Genomic DNA, 13,843 nt, shown 5'->3' on the forward strand with positions numbered 1-13,843 from the left:
TGATGAGTAAAACCCATTGGGAAAGGAGGACTGAGGAACCCTGAATGCTGTTGAGTGGAGACTGAAGACAACCCGAAACCCTTTGCCTGATCTTGTACCCTTGTTTGGGTGTGACACTTAACCGGCGGAGCTCGGGGATGATCCCATCCACTGCCTCGCTGATCTCAGTGGTGCCAATAACTCTGAATTATGCACTCCTGGGGACACCATCCGTGGCAGTGGGACACGTGTGTTCCTGCCATAACAATGCGATTCTGCCAGCACCTGGGTAATCCACTCACTTGCCCCCAAGACTAAAGAACTGTTATGCCTCATCCACCTAAAGCATTCTTCATCCCACAATAAAATGATTCCACATCATTTCAGAGCCTCAAACAGGGGTAAGCGGACCCTGGAGTTTTCCTCCCACATCAGCCAAAGGAGACAGAGGCAACACTTGCTTTTGTGAAGGGCCTTGCTCATCACTGCCAGCTGCAAGACTGCTTTAGCCACACAGAGAGACCCAGACAGCAATGGGAGCCAAGAGAGCCCTCCCAAACCCCTCCAAGGCTGCAGACGGAGACCCACCGAAAGGGAGACGGTGCCCGGCAGACCGGGGAGGTCCCTGGCCACCCTGGGCTGCGAGAAGGCTGGTGCCAAGAGCGCTCTGCCGAGAGGAGAGGAAAGAAAAGAGTTGGTACCATCTGCTAAAGGAGACTGCTGGTTTTTATTAACCAGTGAAGCTGGCCCAGACACTCACGCAAGGGAGGAAAAGCCATGTGGGGAGCAGGCCCAGCCCCAGAAGTTGTGGGGTGCAAAGGCCAGGCTGCTGCTGTCTCCACATGGAAACCCTTTAGGGGAAGAGGGCAGAGCAAACCCCCAGGGCACAGAACGTGCCCAGCAGGATGCACAGAGCTGGGAGGCACTGAGGAGCCGAGCACAGGCACGGAGCAGTGACACCGAGGGGAGCGGGGACGCTCGCAGTCTAGTTGCAGTTCTTGGGCAGGCGATAGACACCTCCCGAGTAGATGAGTTGCTGGTCCCGGACCTTCTTCTGGAGGAAACCCTGCAGCTCCTGTATATCGATCTCTGTCACCACCGGGCCTGTCATCACAAACATCTTCAGCATGCTGTGAATCCTCTCCAGGGACAGGCTCTCCAGGTTGGTCAGCATAGCCTGGATGTACGTCCAGAACAGCTGCGGAGGGTGAACACACAACAATAACTCACACTGACACCTACACCATGAAGAAAAGGGGCGCGTTAGCATCCCATGTCCCAAAAGCAGAGCAGGGCTGCGGCTGGCAGTAAGTTCTGCTCTCAGCCATGAGCATGTGGTCTTGAAAGAAAAATAGCAGTGTCAGGTGTTGAGACACGCAGCCAGAAACTGGGATTTGACGTGCAAGACGTGCATGACCCTCAGTGGATAAACACCGGTATGACACCTCCATGTTGCACAGTGACACAACACACACACAGGACACATGGGCAGGAAAAGCACTGGAAGTGCCCAGGAACCACAACACTGACACAGCAAAGGTCCAGCTGTTAGTGCTGCGTAAACCTTTTTGGCAGTTTAAGTGCCAAAAAGCTCTGCTTGGGTGAATCTAAGTAAGTTATGACTATTTTCAAATATGAAATAATGTCTCAGACTTTTGGTTTTTTAAACTTGAAAAAAAAAGGCATTTAGAGCTGTGCGAACAGCCGCGTGGCTCGGCAGCTGGGCACTTTTCAGGAGGGAAGGCTGCGATCCAGCACCTGCACCAGTGAGCATTAATCAAGAGATAGCCACTTCAAAAAAAGCCCCTTGCTGGACTGAGCCACTTGCAGTGGAAAATGCAAATCCAAAGTGCAAATCAAATTCATCATCTTAATCAGATTCCCCAAAGACAAAAGCACGAGATGTTTGCGTTGTCCTGCCAGCTTTGCAAGGAACCGAGGTGCGCAGACAGGTACCTGCAGCTCTTCCTCTTTCTGGTCAGCCTGTGACGCCATGGCAGAGTCCCCCTCGTCATCGCTGTCTATCAGAACCACCTTCTCCCCCTGGTCCTTCTGCTCCTCCTCAATCACGGTGAAGGTGCCTTGGGGCTCCTCCCGCAGGACACCCTGCTGCAGCCACAGCGTCATCTTGCGCTTCAGCGATGTCACAGGCACCTTGAGCACTTCACTGAGCTCTGTCAGTGTCCATGTACCTGCGGAGAACACGGATAGCAGAGAAAAGAAGAGAACAGGACACCCACCCACCTCCAGCATAGAATCATAGAATGATTTTGGTTGGAAAAGACCCTCAAGAGTCCAACCATTAACCCACCCCTGGCACTGACCCATGTCCCTGAGAACCTCATGTCCGTCCGTCCAACCCTCCAGGGATGGTGACTCCAGCACTGCCCTGGGCAGCCTGTTCCAATGCCCCACAGCCCTTTGGGGAAGAAATTGTTCCCACATCCAACCTCAACCTCCCCTGGCGCAACTTGAGGCCGTTTCCTCTGCTCCTGGCGCTTGTTCCTGGGGAGCAGAGCCCGACCCCCCTGGCTCCAAGCTCCTTTCAGGCAGTTCAGAGATCAGAAGGTCTCCCCTCAGCTCCTGTTCTCCAGCTGAACCCCCCAGGCCCCTCAGCCACTCCATCACACTTGTGCTCCAGCCACTCACCAGCTCCGTTCCCTTCTCTGAGCTCACTCCAGCACCTCAAGGCCTTTCTTGGTGTGAGGGACATGCCAGGACGTTACAGAGACTGGGGAAGGCTGCAGAGCCACTGCCAGGAGTGAGCCGCTGTGTGTAGCGACTGCCCAAAAGCAGAGCAGTCACTGGGCTGTGGTGCTGCCCGGTGCTGTCTCTTTGGAGAGCTGGAGACCTGGCTGAGCCCTCATGATCTGAGCCCATGAACTAGGTCTTGGTCCTGCTGCCAGAGCTCTCGGAGCCTTCAGCCACCTGAGCAATGTGGCTTTCCCACCCAGTCCCCACGGGAAGCACAGACACGGGTGGTCATGCCGAGTCTCTGCCACGACACTCACTCTTGGTCTGGAAGTGCAGGATGATGGCGGCATGCACGGGAGAGACGGACAGGGACAGGGTGCGGTCTGCCAGCTCCACGTCCAAGTTCACCAGGCCCAGGTGGTACTTCCAGTTCAGGGTCCTCATGGCCTGGAAAAACGGGCAGCAGCCGCTCAGAGCGGATCTAACAAGAACCACTAAGAGCTGTGTTATGGCAAACAACCCTCTACCACCAGGGCCAGCTGCGCTCCACACACCAGATACCAAAGCCGCTCCCCTGTTCATGAGTCACCCAGTGCTGCCGCCACCCCCACGGGAAACGTCCTCCTTGGCACAGGCTGTTGTCCAGCCCTTGCCCAAGACCAGTGCCCCTGACAGCCAGTCCCTCAGCTCTCTGGCAGGGCAAGCGCAGGTTGAGGAAACACTAGAAGACCAACTGGGCCACTCAGGACAAACTCCTACCGGAAAATAAACACTCATCCGGGGCAGGATTTCATCAGAAGAGAAGCAGTCTGTTCTGAGACCGATGTGAAAAGACAACTGCGTGCTTTGAAGGTGGGGATGCTCAAGGACACTGCTTCCTCCTTGCATCCCCTCCTCCATCCCCCCCTAATTTTTAACAGGACACAATCAGCTGGCATCCACAACTGGCACGTAGCTACAGCAGGAGAAGAGACAGGATCTAGAGCAGGGCTGTAATACTCATTTCCACCAGGGGCCACATCAGCCTCACGGTTGCCTTCAAGGGGCCAAATGTAATTTCAGGACTGTATAAATGTAACTACTCCTACAAAATGAGCAGGAATCCTACTCAAAATTGGTTTGACACCGCTGATGTAGAGCTATGAGCTTCCCAGCCTCACGGCATGTATCATCTGGTGCAAAACAACAAATTCAAGAAAGGATATAGGAAAACAGGCCTGAAGTGGAGTCAGAGCACAAGTGGACAGACAAAGAGGAACATGTGCATCAGACATCAAATTGTGTTCCGGTTGGCTGCAAAGAACCATCTGTGTGTGCACACACACCATGTTGGCATGACAGGTCGACCTGAATTCTGAATCATCCATGCTCCAGCTGTGTCACCTGCACTCCATCGGGTAAGCAACTGCAAGGTGAGAAAGCCAAGAGCACAGCTCTGGAAGTGACCGAGATGTTCCTTGACTTCCAGACAGATGCTCCTGCTTCCAACCCATTCTGTATGTGCAGAGCAAGAAGCACCTCAGCCTTCTCTGACTAACTGCCACGATCAAGTGCCTGGAGAACAGAAGAATTCTTCACGGTTGCTTATATTTGCTCGGTCTGCCTCTCTTCCACCTTGCCACGCTGTTTATAAAGGCATGTATTCCATCTTTGAGCCACAAACTGACCAAAAATGCTTGTACTTCAACTGTCTAACGTGGACCCTCCAGAAGTGAATGAAACAACCCAGGAGAGACCACAGGCAGAAGGAGAAGCCACATTCAAACTCCAGACTAACAGTGAATCTTAAAATGAGACCGTGTTAAAAGAGTTTATTTTCAAGAGGACAAACAGGAGGAGAGTGACAGAGCAGTGGAGAGGCCAACAGGGAGAGGGTGTCACTCTTACTACTCCTGAACTCAGGCCAACAAGCTTAGACCAGACTTAGGATGCCCAAGAGCTTCCAGCTCAGTATCCATTTAACTAACAAACACTGGCATACTTTAGAAAACTTTTTTCCCTAACTACAGTCCCTATGACAGCCCCGGCACCCCGTATGAGATAAACCCTTCTTTTGGCAACAGCTAAACTAGCACAGCTTCTAAAAGCTGATGGACTTTGAGATTCCACCATAACAGCATGGGAATATTAGCAGCTAAACTTTAAGGGATGTTAAAGGGGACCTTGCATAACCCACACTATGTAACAGTCTGAACAGCATACACCTGTTTTAAGGAGTGTTAAGGTTGCCTCACCTTTAACTTCTCATACTTCTTGGAATAGGCTTCCATGGCCTCCTTGACCTGCTCCGGAAGCTCCAGCTTCTCCTCCTTCAGCGGTGGCCAGAACTCACTCGACAGGATAACGGCGACGAGGCTGAACGGTGGCTTCTCCTCCTCCGGGAGTTTCTCCTCCTCATCACGAATGTTGGCATTAATGCGTCGCGAGTCAGCCATATCCTGGAAAAGGCAGAGGATACTGAACAGGATGCCTCCTGGCATCCAAGTGAGGAACAGTCACCCTCACTGTAGGCCAGTAGCAGCTTTTTGAAGCCCTCCACATCACTTGATTTTGGACGAATACAGCTTCTCTTCCAAGTCAGTACTAACCCTTAGTAAAGGAGAGGTTTAAACAAGGTGACTAATATCTCCAAGTGATGATGGGGACACCGGAAATGACGTGATGGTGTGTGTGGGCATACAACTCAAGAGCAGCCCACACTGGGGTCCCTCTGGATCTGTGCTCTTCCCGCAGTGCTGCAAGTGAATTAAACTGCAGAGTCCCAACGCCAGAGGAGCGGGAATAGCCCAGGGAAGAGCCCTGTGCTGCAGGAAGGGCAGGACAGACAACAGCACCAGAGTGACCATCCCCCAGCGTCGATAACCCGACCCATGGGGCTTAAAAACCAGACATGATTTTCAATGCACGTCTCCCTGTCAGAGATCAGCCCCCTCACTGGGATTTTGGGAACTAAACTTTCCTAAAAGACCCTTTTTGGGTCAATCCTCAAATTCCTCCCTGTCCCCAGTGAGCTCAAACTCCCAGGATTGGAATGTTAAAAAAAGTTACTTTTAACATGACTTCGCAATAGTGCATCTGAGCTTCACCAAACCGCAGCTTCAGCAGCTCCACGTTGCGGATTTCCCTGAGAAGAGAAACAACGGATCAGACACGGGTCCCTCACACAGATGAGCCTGGTTTGGCCTCCACCCTTTGCACCACAGCCAGAGAGAGCCGTTCCTGGCCCACCTGTGCTCCTCCCAGGGAGCCTCGGAAGGCACGTTACTGAACAGGATGCCTCCTGGCATCCAAGTGAGGAACAATCACCCTCTCTGTAGGCCAGTAGCAGCTTTTGAAGCCCTCCCCATCACTTGCATTTGGACAAGCACAGCACCAAGCCATCCCCCGCGACAGCACAGTGCGACCGCAGCATTTGGGGAGCCGCTTTCCTGCACCTGCACACCCCAGATGTGGCTCACACCGGCTGCATCTCACGGAAAGGAAAACCACTGTTGAACCAAGACACAGTTGGGTTGCAACTGAGGTTTCCTGAGGCTTCATCCCTTTCTCTTACTTTGACACTTTCTGCTGACTCTCAGCAGCCTGGGAGCCGCCAGAAAACATGGGATGGATTTAAGAGGGTGTTGTGACTCAGTCCTGAGCAAGAAGCAGCCTGAGAAGAGGTGAGCACATGAAATTCTAGATGCAACCCCAAAGCTGCAGAGGAAATGTCCCAAGACATTCCCGGCTGCAGAAACAACCGTTCATAGGACTGAGTCTGAAGCACCTTTAGCGGGTGATTTTACCATGGGAAGCCCTGGGGTTGTGCACATGGACCTCACCTCTCAACGCTGTAGTTGAACTGATGTAGCAGCCGGTCAGCCAGGAGCGTGCGGTATTCGTTGATAAACAGGTCCTTGCTGCCATAGATGCTCACCAGCAGGCTGATGATGTCCGAGGACCGACGCTTGGAACTTGATTTTCCTAGTGAATGCAGCAGATGACAGCATGAGATTAACAGAGACCTGCCCCAGCCCAGCTCAGCTCTCCAGGACTAGCGACGAGCTGCTCCGGACTACAGCCCAGCAGGGAGAACAGCAGGACTTTGGGCTTGGCATCTCACCTGGATCTGCATCAACTGGGTCGGGAACCCAGTCCCCTGGTTCTGCTATGTCATCGTCACTCTCCTGGCCATTCTCCAGGGTCACCGGGTCAGCTTTCGAGAGCTCGTTCGCAAGATCACTGGAGCCCTCGGCATCCCCGGTGAGACCGGCCACGATCTGCCGCACCGTGTCTTCCCGAGTCCTGCCGAGAGGCCAGAAGAACAGAGCAGGTGAAGGGAAGGGGAGGGAAAAGGGATGCGTACGACTGTCCCACCAGCCTCCTACCTCAGGTACTTCCTGATGGGCTCACAGGCGACCTCCAGGATAACCATAGAGGGGTCGAGCTCCCGCAAGGCCTTGATGGCCGAGATATACAGAGTGATGATGTCTGATGTGTTGACTCCTGCAAGCGAGAGGAAGGAATGTGTCTGAGAAACCAGTTCCAGCTGCAAACGCAGGCTCAGAGACTGAGAGAAACCAGCTAAGCCCCGGCGGTGCATTAGGAGCTCACACCACACACAGCAAAGAAGCCTTGACCCGCATGGACCAAAGCTAAACTTCTAGCTTGGCTCCTGACCGCACTGCAAAAATGAGGTAAAAAGGAGCTGGGATACGATCAGGCACTGCTGCCCATGCAGACTCCAGCACGGAGAGCAGTGATGTGCGGTCTGCCTGCCTCTCACTCATCAAACACAAAATCAGATGATGCTCCCAGCAGATCCCCCTCACGCCCAGGCTCCCTACAGTGTTATGACATACGCGGGGACGTCAAACCCACCAGGATGCAGAAGTCGCACTTCCAGAGCACTTTTCAGGGAGCTGAGCAGCTGCTGCCTCTGATTAGTCCTTTCCAAGCAGAATTTGAGGTCCTCCACAGCAGGCTTCGACTCTGGGAAATCTACAGACCAAGCAGCCATCGGACACGGTGGGGAGGCAAGAGGAGACAGGGTGGCACAGCAGGGGATTAAGACAGATTTATCATTCACCCTGTTGTTATCACCATTTAGAAGAATGAATCCTGTCTGCAATTGCTAACCTAAAGATCCGTAAATCCTTTCAGTTTTAAGTCAGTCTGCTCATATAACAAAGATAAGAGCGACTTACAAAACACCTGATCACGAAGTACAGACACTACTGACCTTGCAGCTCTAGACACTTTGGAGCCCACACAATTAGCTGAGTCTTGCTTTAACACATATCTCAAGACGGTTAGATAAAGCGTCCTTTAGCTGAATGTTGTTCATTATATGCTAAAAGCATTATGTAATGCAATATGCAAATGTGTAACCAATTGGCTCTTTAGGGTGTGAACATAGTGATACGATTTTGTATATAATGCCTTTTACTTTTCTTGCTGGTGTGCTGGCGTTATTCCAGCATCTGGACTTCCACAACTTTGTAATAAACAATATCTTATCTCTGTGTGCTACAATCTGGCTTTTTTGCACACCAGGTGACAGAACCCTGGGTTTGGGACAACACAGTCCAAGAGTGCATGGGTCACACCCACCTCGAATGATGCTGAAGAGCTCTTCGATGCGCATGCTGGCATAGATGCGGTAGAAGAACCTTTGGACATGGCACCGCCAGTGCTTCAAGGTGCTGCTGGCGTCTGGAGAGGAGCGTGCTGAGGGGCCGTCGTGCAGAAAAACCCTGCTGAGCCAGCCGATCACCTTCTCGATCCACTGTGAGAGGAGAGAGAGAGGGATGGTGAACACAACCGGGTCCCACACCTACCGCTGCCAGCAGGAATGGACTGCTGGGCAAGGACAGCGCTGCCTCCAGCTGCTCCACAAATGCACCCTGGCCTGGGCTATAGATGGGAAAAGCCGAGCTGAAAGAATATGAACTTTAGCTAAAGATACAGGAGATCCAGTTGTGCAGGTGCGTAGGAGAAGATAAGGGGTATTGCATCTGGGTAGGAACAACCCCAGGTTCCAGTATAGGTTGGGGAATGACCTGTTGGAGAGCAGTGTAGGGGAAAGGGACCTGGGGGTCCTGGGGACAGCAGGGTGACCATGAGCCAGCACTGGGCCCTTGTGGCCAGGAAGCCAATGGTACCTGGGGTGGGTTAGAAGGGGGTGGTCAGTAGGTCAGAGAGGTTCTCCTGCCCCTCTGCTCTGCCCTGGGGAGACCACACCTGGAATATTGTGTCCAGTTGTGGCCCCTCAGTTCCAGCAGGACAGGGAACTGCTGCAGAGAGTCCAGTGCAGCCACCAAGATGCTGAAGGGAGTGGAGCATCTCCCGTGTGAGGAAAGGCTGAGGGAACTGGGGCTCTGGAGCTGGACAAGAGGACACTGAGGGGGGACTCATTCCTGGGGATCAATATGGAAAGGGGGAGTGTCAGGAGGATGGAGCCAGGCTCTTCTGGTGACAACCAGTGACAGGACAAGGGGCAATGGGTGCAAATTGGAACACAGGAAGTTCCACTGAAATATGAGAAGAAACTTGTTCCTGGTGAGGGTGGCAGAGCCTGGCCCAGGCTGCCCAGGGAGGTTGTGGAGTCTCCTTCTGTGCAGACATTCCAACCCGCCTGGACACCTTCCTGTGTAACCTCATCTGGGTGTTCCTGCTCCATGGGGGGATTGCACTGGATGAGCTTGCCAGGGCCCTTCAACCCCTGACATTCTGGGATTCTGTGATTCTGAGGGGTGGCTGAGCACTGTGCATAGGTGCTGGGCTCCAAAAAGAATAAGGTATATAAAAAACTCACATGCTATTCTGTTTTTGCAGAATTCCATTCTATACCTGCAGAACTATTCTGAGAATATGAGCTAATTGCCCATCGCACCATTCTGGGCCCAAAATTTCTATGATTCCTAAAATCAATGAAGGACAAGCAAGTCATCCCAGGGACTCACAGACAAGCAACCACACTCAGGCGCTTCACATCAAGACCTCAAATACCAGCCTAGTCACTTAATAATAAAATTAAAACCTGAACAGAGAACATCGAAACATTAATTTTTCGTATCCAAGATTAAGATTTCTATAGAGAAATGTGTAACTGTCAAATTTCAAAGGTATTCAACTACGATATCCAGATGAAATGCTTTTTTTTTTAATTTCCCCTTCAAAGTGGCAAATATGTGCTACTTCTGGGATAGCATTTGAGTATTAAAGCTACTAGATTTTATTATTTTTTGATACCAAATTCCGACAGCCTGAAACAAAAATGCTAAGTCAAAGTCTGGTTTGCTGACATTAATCTTTAATTATCCACTCAACTGAGGAAGCACTGAAGAAATGCACCAGTTCCACCAACTACAAGGATGAACCTGAGAGCTGCAGAACACCCGGGCATCGATCTGGGCAAGTTCTCCTAACGGGCAGAAGGAACAGACAGCAACTGATGCAAAGCAACTCAGTTTTAATGAATACCATTATTATCAAACCAACCCATTCTTCCTCATGAGTTTATCTTCTCTGAGTGCTCCTGTTAGAGCCCAATTATGAAACAACATTTCACTTTCAGCTTGCCAGGCTTGTGCTTTTTTCCTTTAAATTATCTCTTCCTAATTCTAACATATTCCAACACTCTGTGGCCAAACGCATTGGCCTTTCCAATGAGGTGGGAGCAAAGGGACCTTCTGCAATGTCTGACAAGCGGAACGTGGCTGCATTTTCTCTGGTGCCCTTAAAATGCCCTTAAACAATCTCCAGGGCATCCAAAAGCATTTCACACGGGGTTCATAAAGAAAGTGTTGCACAGCAACTGAAGGGAAGCAAATATAAAATAACTGCTCATGTTTGCAGACAACAGAAATGGCCGGCATGGCAAGCAGCAAGGAAACTGGGGCAACCACAGCGAGCGGTCTGGTTTGCACGGCAACCCGGCGTCACGCATTGTCCTTCGGCACAGGGAAAGGCGCCGAGAGACAAAGAGCGAGCCCGCAGAGCCAGGGCTGTGTCCTGGAACAGCCACAGCCTGGAGAACAACTTGATTTTAAGGTCACGCTGGGTAAACAGCCCAATGGAAACTCACTTTAAGGCAGCAGCAAAAAAAATGGGTAGTTGCAAGGAAGGGTTTTAAATCTATATGCAGCCCACTGGTGAGATCAACACCAGAGTATCATCTCCCATCCTTGCTCTCTATTTTAAAAGGGTGTTGAAAACTTGGAAAGAGGACAGGGAACGGCCACATAAAATCTAATTATGGGCCCATCTACGCAAAGGGAGGGTCCTCGGCAGGTTACGTGGCACTACATGTACTTGTAGCTCGTAAAACAGAACTACAGAAATTCCTTCATTACTACAGATGTCACCAGGTGAAATATAATGGTCTATTACACACAAGTCAGAGCAAACCTTCCCCCGCCGGTGTAAATCAAACTGGGGAGAGTGGCAGCCCTGGACCGGGTGTCTTCAGGCAGAATCTGCTTTAGCCTGAGCTGCTAAAGCTGCAACAGGAGCAGCTGCCCGTGCGCCGTCCTTACCTCCTGGAACTCGCTGAGGAAGGAGCGCTCGTACTCCCCCCTGCACCGCTGCTCCATCCTCTCCTCGATCATCCTGTGCAGGATGGTGGTCACAGCATCGGCGCTCACCCTCTCCAGCAAATTCAGCCGGCGGCTGCAGACACAGAGACCCGATCCAGAGTGTGGGGAAGCAAATGTACAAGCAAATCAAGAGAATCTAACCACCTGAAGTTCTTTTCTCCCCGTACCCTCAACAGACGCAGGCCTAGCTCTTAAGTGCTCTGACAGCCCGCGTTAATGCACTGCGTGCATAACACATGGCACTGCTGCTATCCTGTCTTAGAAACATAATTTGCTAGCCGTCAAAAGGTCTTTCATTTAGAAAAGTTTACTTGTGAACAGAAGGCCTTAGAGCAAGAGGAAGATATTCCCACACCCAGAGAGAGGAACTTTCTGTCTTAAGATCTGCTCTAGTTCAACCACCAGCCAGCAACCAGCTGCAGAAACCCTGTGTCAGGTTCACCCTGTACCACGATGCAGCCTGACTCTTCCAGTTCTCAGATACTGAGAAAACCTGCTCCTGCTCCCCGTCCAGACCACCTGCCTGTACTGAGCGACAGCCACCACCCCGTCACCTACGTACAGAACGTCATTGAGCTGCTGGAACTGCTCCATGGCCTTGGGGCACCAGCACCGCTCCCTCTTGCTGCTGCAGCCTGCGCACAGCGGGCTCTCTCCTCCGCCCTCCTCCGTGTCACTCTCCTGCTCGGTCTCGCTCATGCTGCTCTCGCCCTCGTTCGTTCCATCTTCTCCTTTCTTCCACTGCCGCATGTATATCCTGAAAGTGCGGCTGTAGAACTGCTGGATCATTTCCTGGAAGGATTCGGTAGTGGAGAAGAAAAGGATGGCTTTGAACATGGTGTAGAACTTCTCCTGCAGCATCTGAGCGCCTGTCCCCAGGAGCAATCCTGCCTTGGTCCATCTCTCCAGAAGTTCCAGGCTGTTCAGGTAGGGGTCCAGGCGGCGCTTGAGGAGACAGAACGCGTCCAGAAGGAGCGAGGCGCACTGGGGCTCCTCCGCTGTGTTTTCATACTGGCCAATACAGTTCCAGAACTCGGGAGCTATATTTGCCTGCAGGTCCGTCTGCAGCACCTCCATGAACCACTCCTCCACCACGCAGTGCAAGTCGTGCCGCTGCAGCACGTCCAGGGCTGCCCGCAGGTCGGCATCCTTCAGCGGCCCCGCAGCGCCGGACCTCGGTGCTGCCTGGAAAGCAGAGGGGACACCAGGTTCAGCAGAGGAGACCATTCATCTCACAGCACAGGAACCAAACGCACGCAGACTCTGCCATCAAACCTGGCAGATACTGTCCCTCCGTGGAGACCCGCTGGGGTCTCAGCCGCTGATGGAAGCCAAGCGCCCACCTCCCAGGCCCAACACCCAAACACCGTCCATCGCTGTGCCCTTCACCACTGTCCCCATCCATCGCTGTCCCTGCAGGCAGCCCCGCAGGACACACGCATGGATAGGAGAGCCATGAGCCACCCTCGGGGCCCTGAAAAGCCAGGGTCTGAGGCAAAACCGGGGCAAAACCTTCCTGGCTGGTGTTATCTCCCTTGGGGAGCGAGCGGGAGCAGAGCCGCAGCACGGCTGGGGAACCGGCTCCTGGTTTTGGCCCATACGCTTCCCTGGCTGGTGTGACGGGAAGGGGGGACGGCTGGACCGCCACGGCCTTTCCCTGGCAGCCCCCGAGCAAACACGGCCACATCCCCCTTCCCCAGCCGGCAGCTCCGGCCGCTTCTCCCCCGCGCACCGCGGCAGCGCCGGAACCCGGACCCCGGAGCGGCAGACGGGGAGTCGGGGCCTGCTCGGAACCCACGGGGGGCCGGTCCCGACAGGGCCCAGAGACCCGCGAGCGGGGAGCGGCGCGTCCTCCCCCGGGCCTTGCCCGCCCTCCCGGCCCCGCTCCCGCTCACCAGCCCCAGGGCGGCGGGCGGCACCAGGGCGGTGCTGAGCGTGTGCCAGGCGGCCGACAGCCCCGCGCCCGCCGGCGGCTCCATGCGGGCCGCGCCGCAGGAAGAGGCGGAGCGCGGCGGGACGTTGGGCCGGGGCGATGAGCGGCCCCGGGGCCGCGCTGCGGAGCTACAACGAGGAGCTGCGGGAGGGTGAGCGGGGCCGGGCGGCGGCGGGGCCGGGGCGCGGGCCGGGGCTGACGGGTCGGTGCCCGCAGGGCTGGCGGAGCTGCGCGCCCGGCGGGAGGAGCTGAGCGGGCGGATCCGGGACGAGGAGGCGGAGCGGGCCCGGCTGCAGGGCCGGATCTGGGCGCTGACCGAGCGGCTGGCCCGCACCAGCGAGAGCCTGGCCCGGAACCTGGCTGCCCGCAGCGAGCTCGACCGGACCATCGCCGAGACAGAGGCGGCCTACGGCAAGGTAACCGCCCGGAGCTCCGGCACAGGCGTCCCCGCCATGGGGAGCTTAGTTTGGGTCTGGTTTGGTGCTGTTTGAGCTTCTGGGAGCGCAGCCCGGCGGTGCCGAAGGGCGCAGCATCCCCCGCCTTCGGGTGCCCAGCGCCACCGAGCGGCCCGTCGCAGCGGGAGGAAAGTGGGGGTTGAGTTAAAGCACATTGTCAAAATACATTGATATGGCCCTTGGAATGGACCCTACAAGAAAAA

General features: G+C 54.0%; 1 protein-coding gene across 1 annotated transcript; it reads right to left on the reverse strand.

The window, feature by feature from the left end:
- Positions 1-687: 687 nt before the first annotated feature.
- On the reverse strand, positions 688-13,612 carry ANAPC2 (anaphase promoting complex subunit 2). Its single transcript, XM_065036034.1, has 13 exons — positions 13,148-13,612; positions 11,815-12,437; positions 11,193-11,325; positions 8,266-8,440; positions 7,534-7,653; positions 7,041-7,158; positions 6,776-6,957; positions 6,495-6,636; positions 5,722-5,797; positions 4,908-5,111; positions 2,991-3,120; positions 1,936-2,171; positions 688-1,177 (listed from the first exon to the last, which is right to left on the reverse strand). Exons 1-13 carry the CDS (start codon positions 13,571-13,573, stop codon positions 965-967), a joined length of 2,778 nt encoding a protein of 925 aa, XP_064892106.1. The 5' UTR covers positions 13,574-13,612; the 3' UTR covers positions 688-964.
- Positions 13,613-13,843: the final 231 nt, after the last annotated feature.

The sequence above is a fragment of the Columba livia genome, chromosome 19 (genome assembly GCF_036013475.1).
Source record: "Columba livia isolate bColLiv1 breed racing homer chromosome 19, bColLiv1.pat.W.v2, whole genome shotgun sequence".
Lineage (NCBI taxonomy): Eukaryota > Metazoa > Chordata > Aves > Columbiformes > Columbidae > Columba > Columba livia.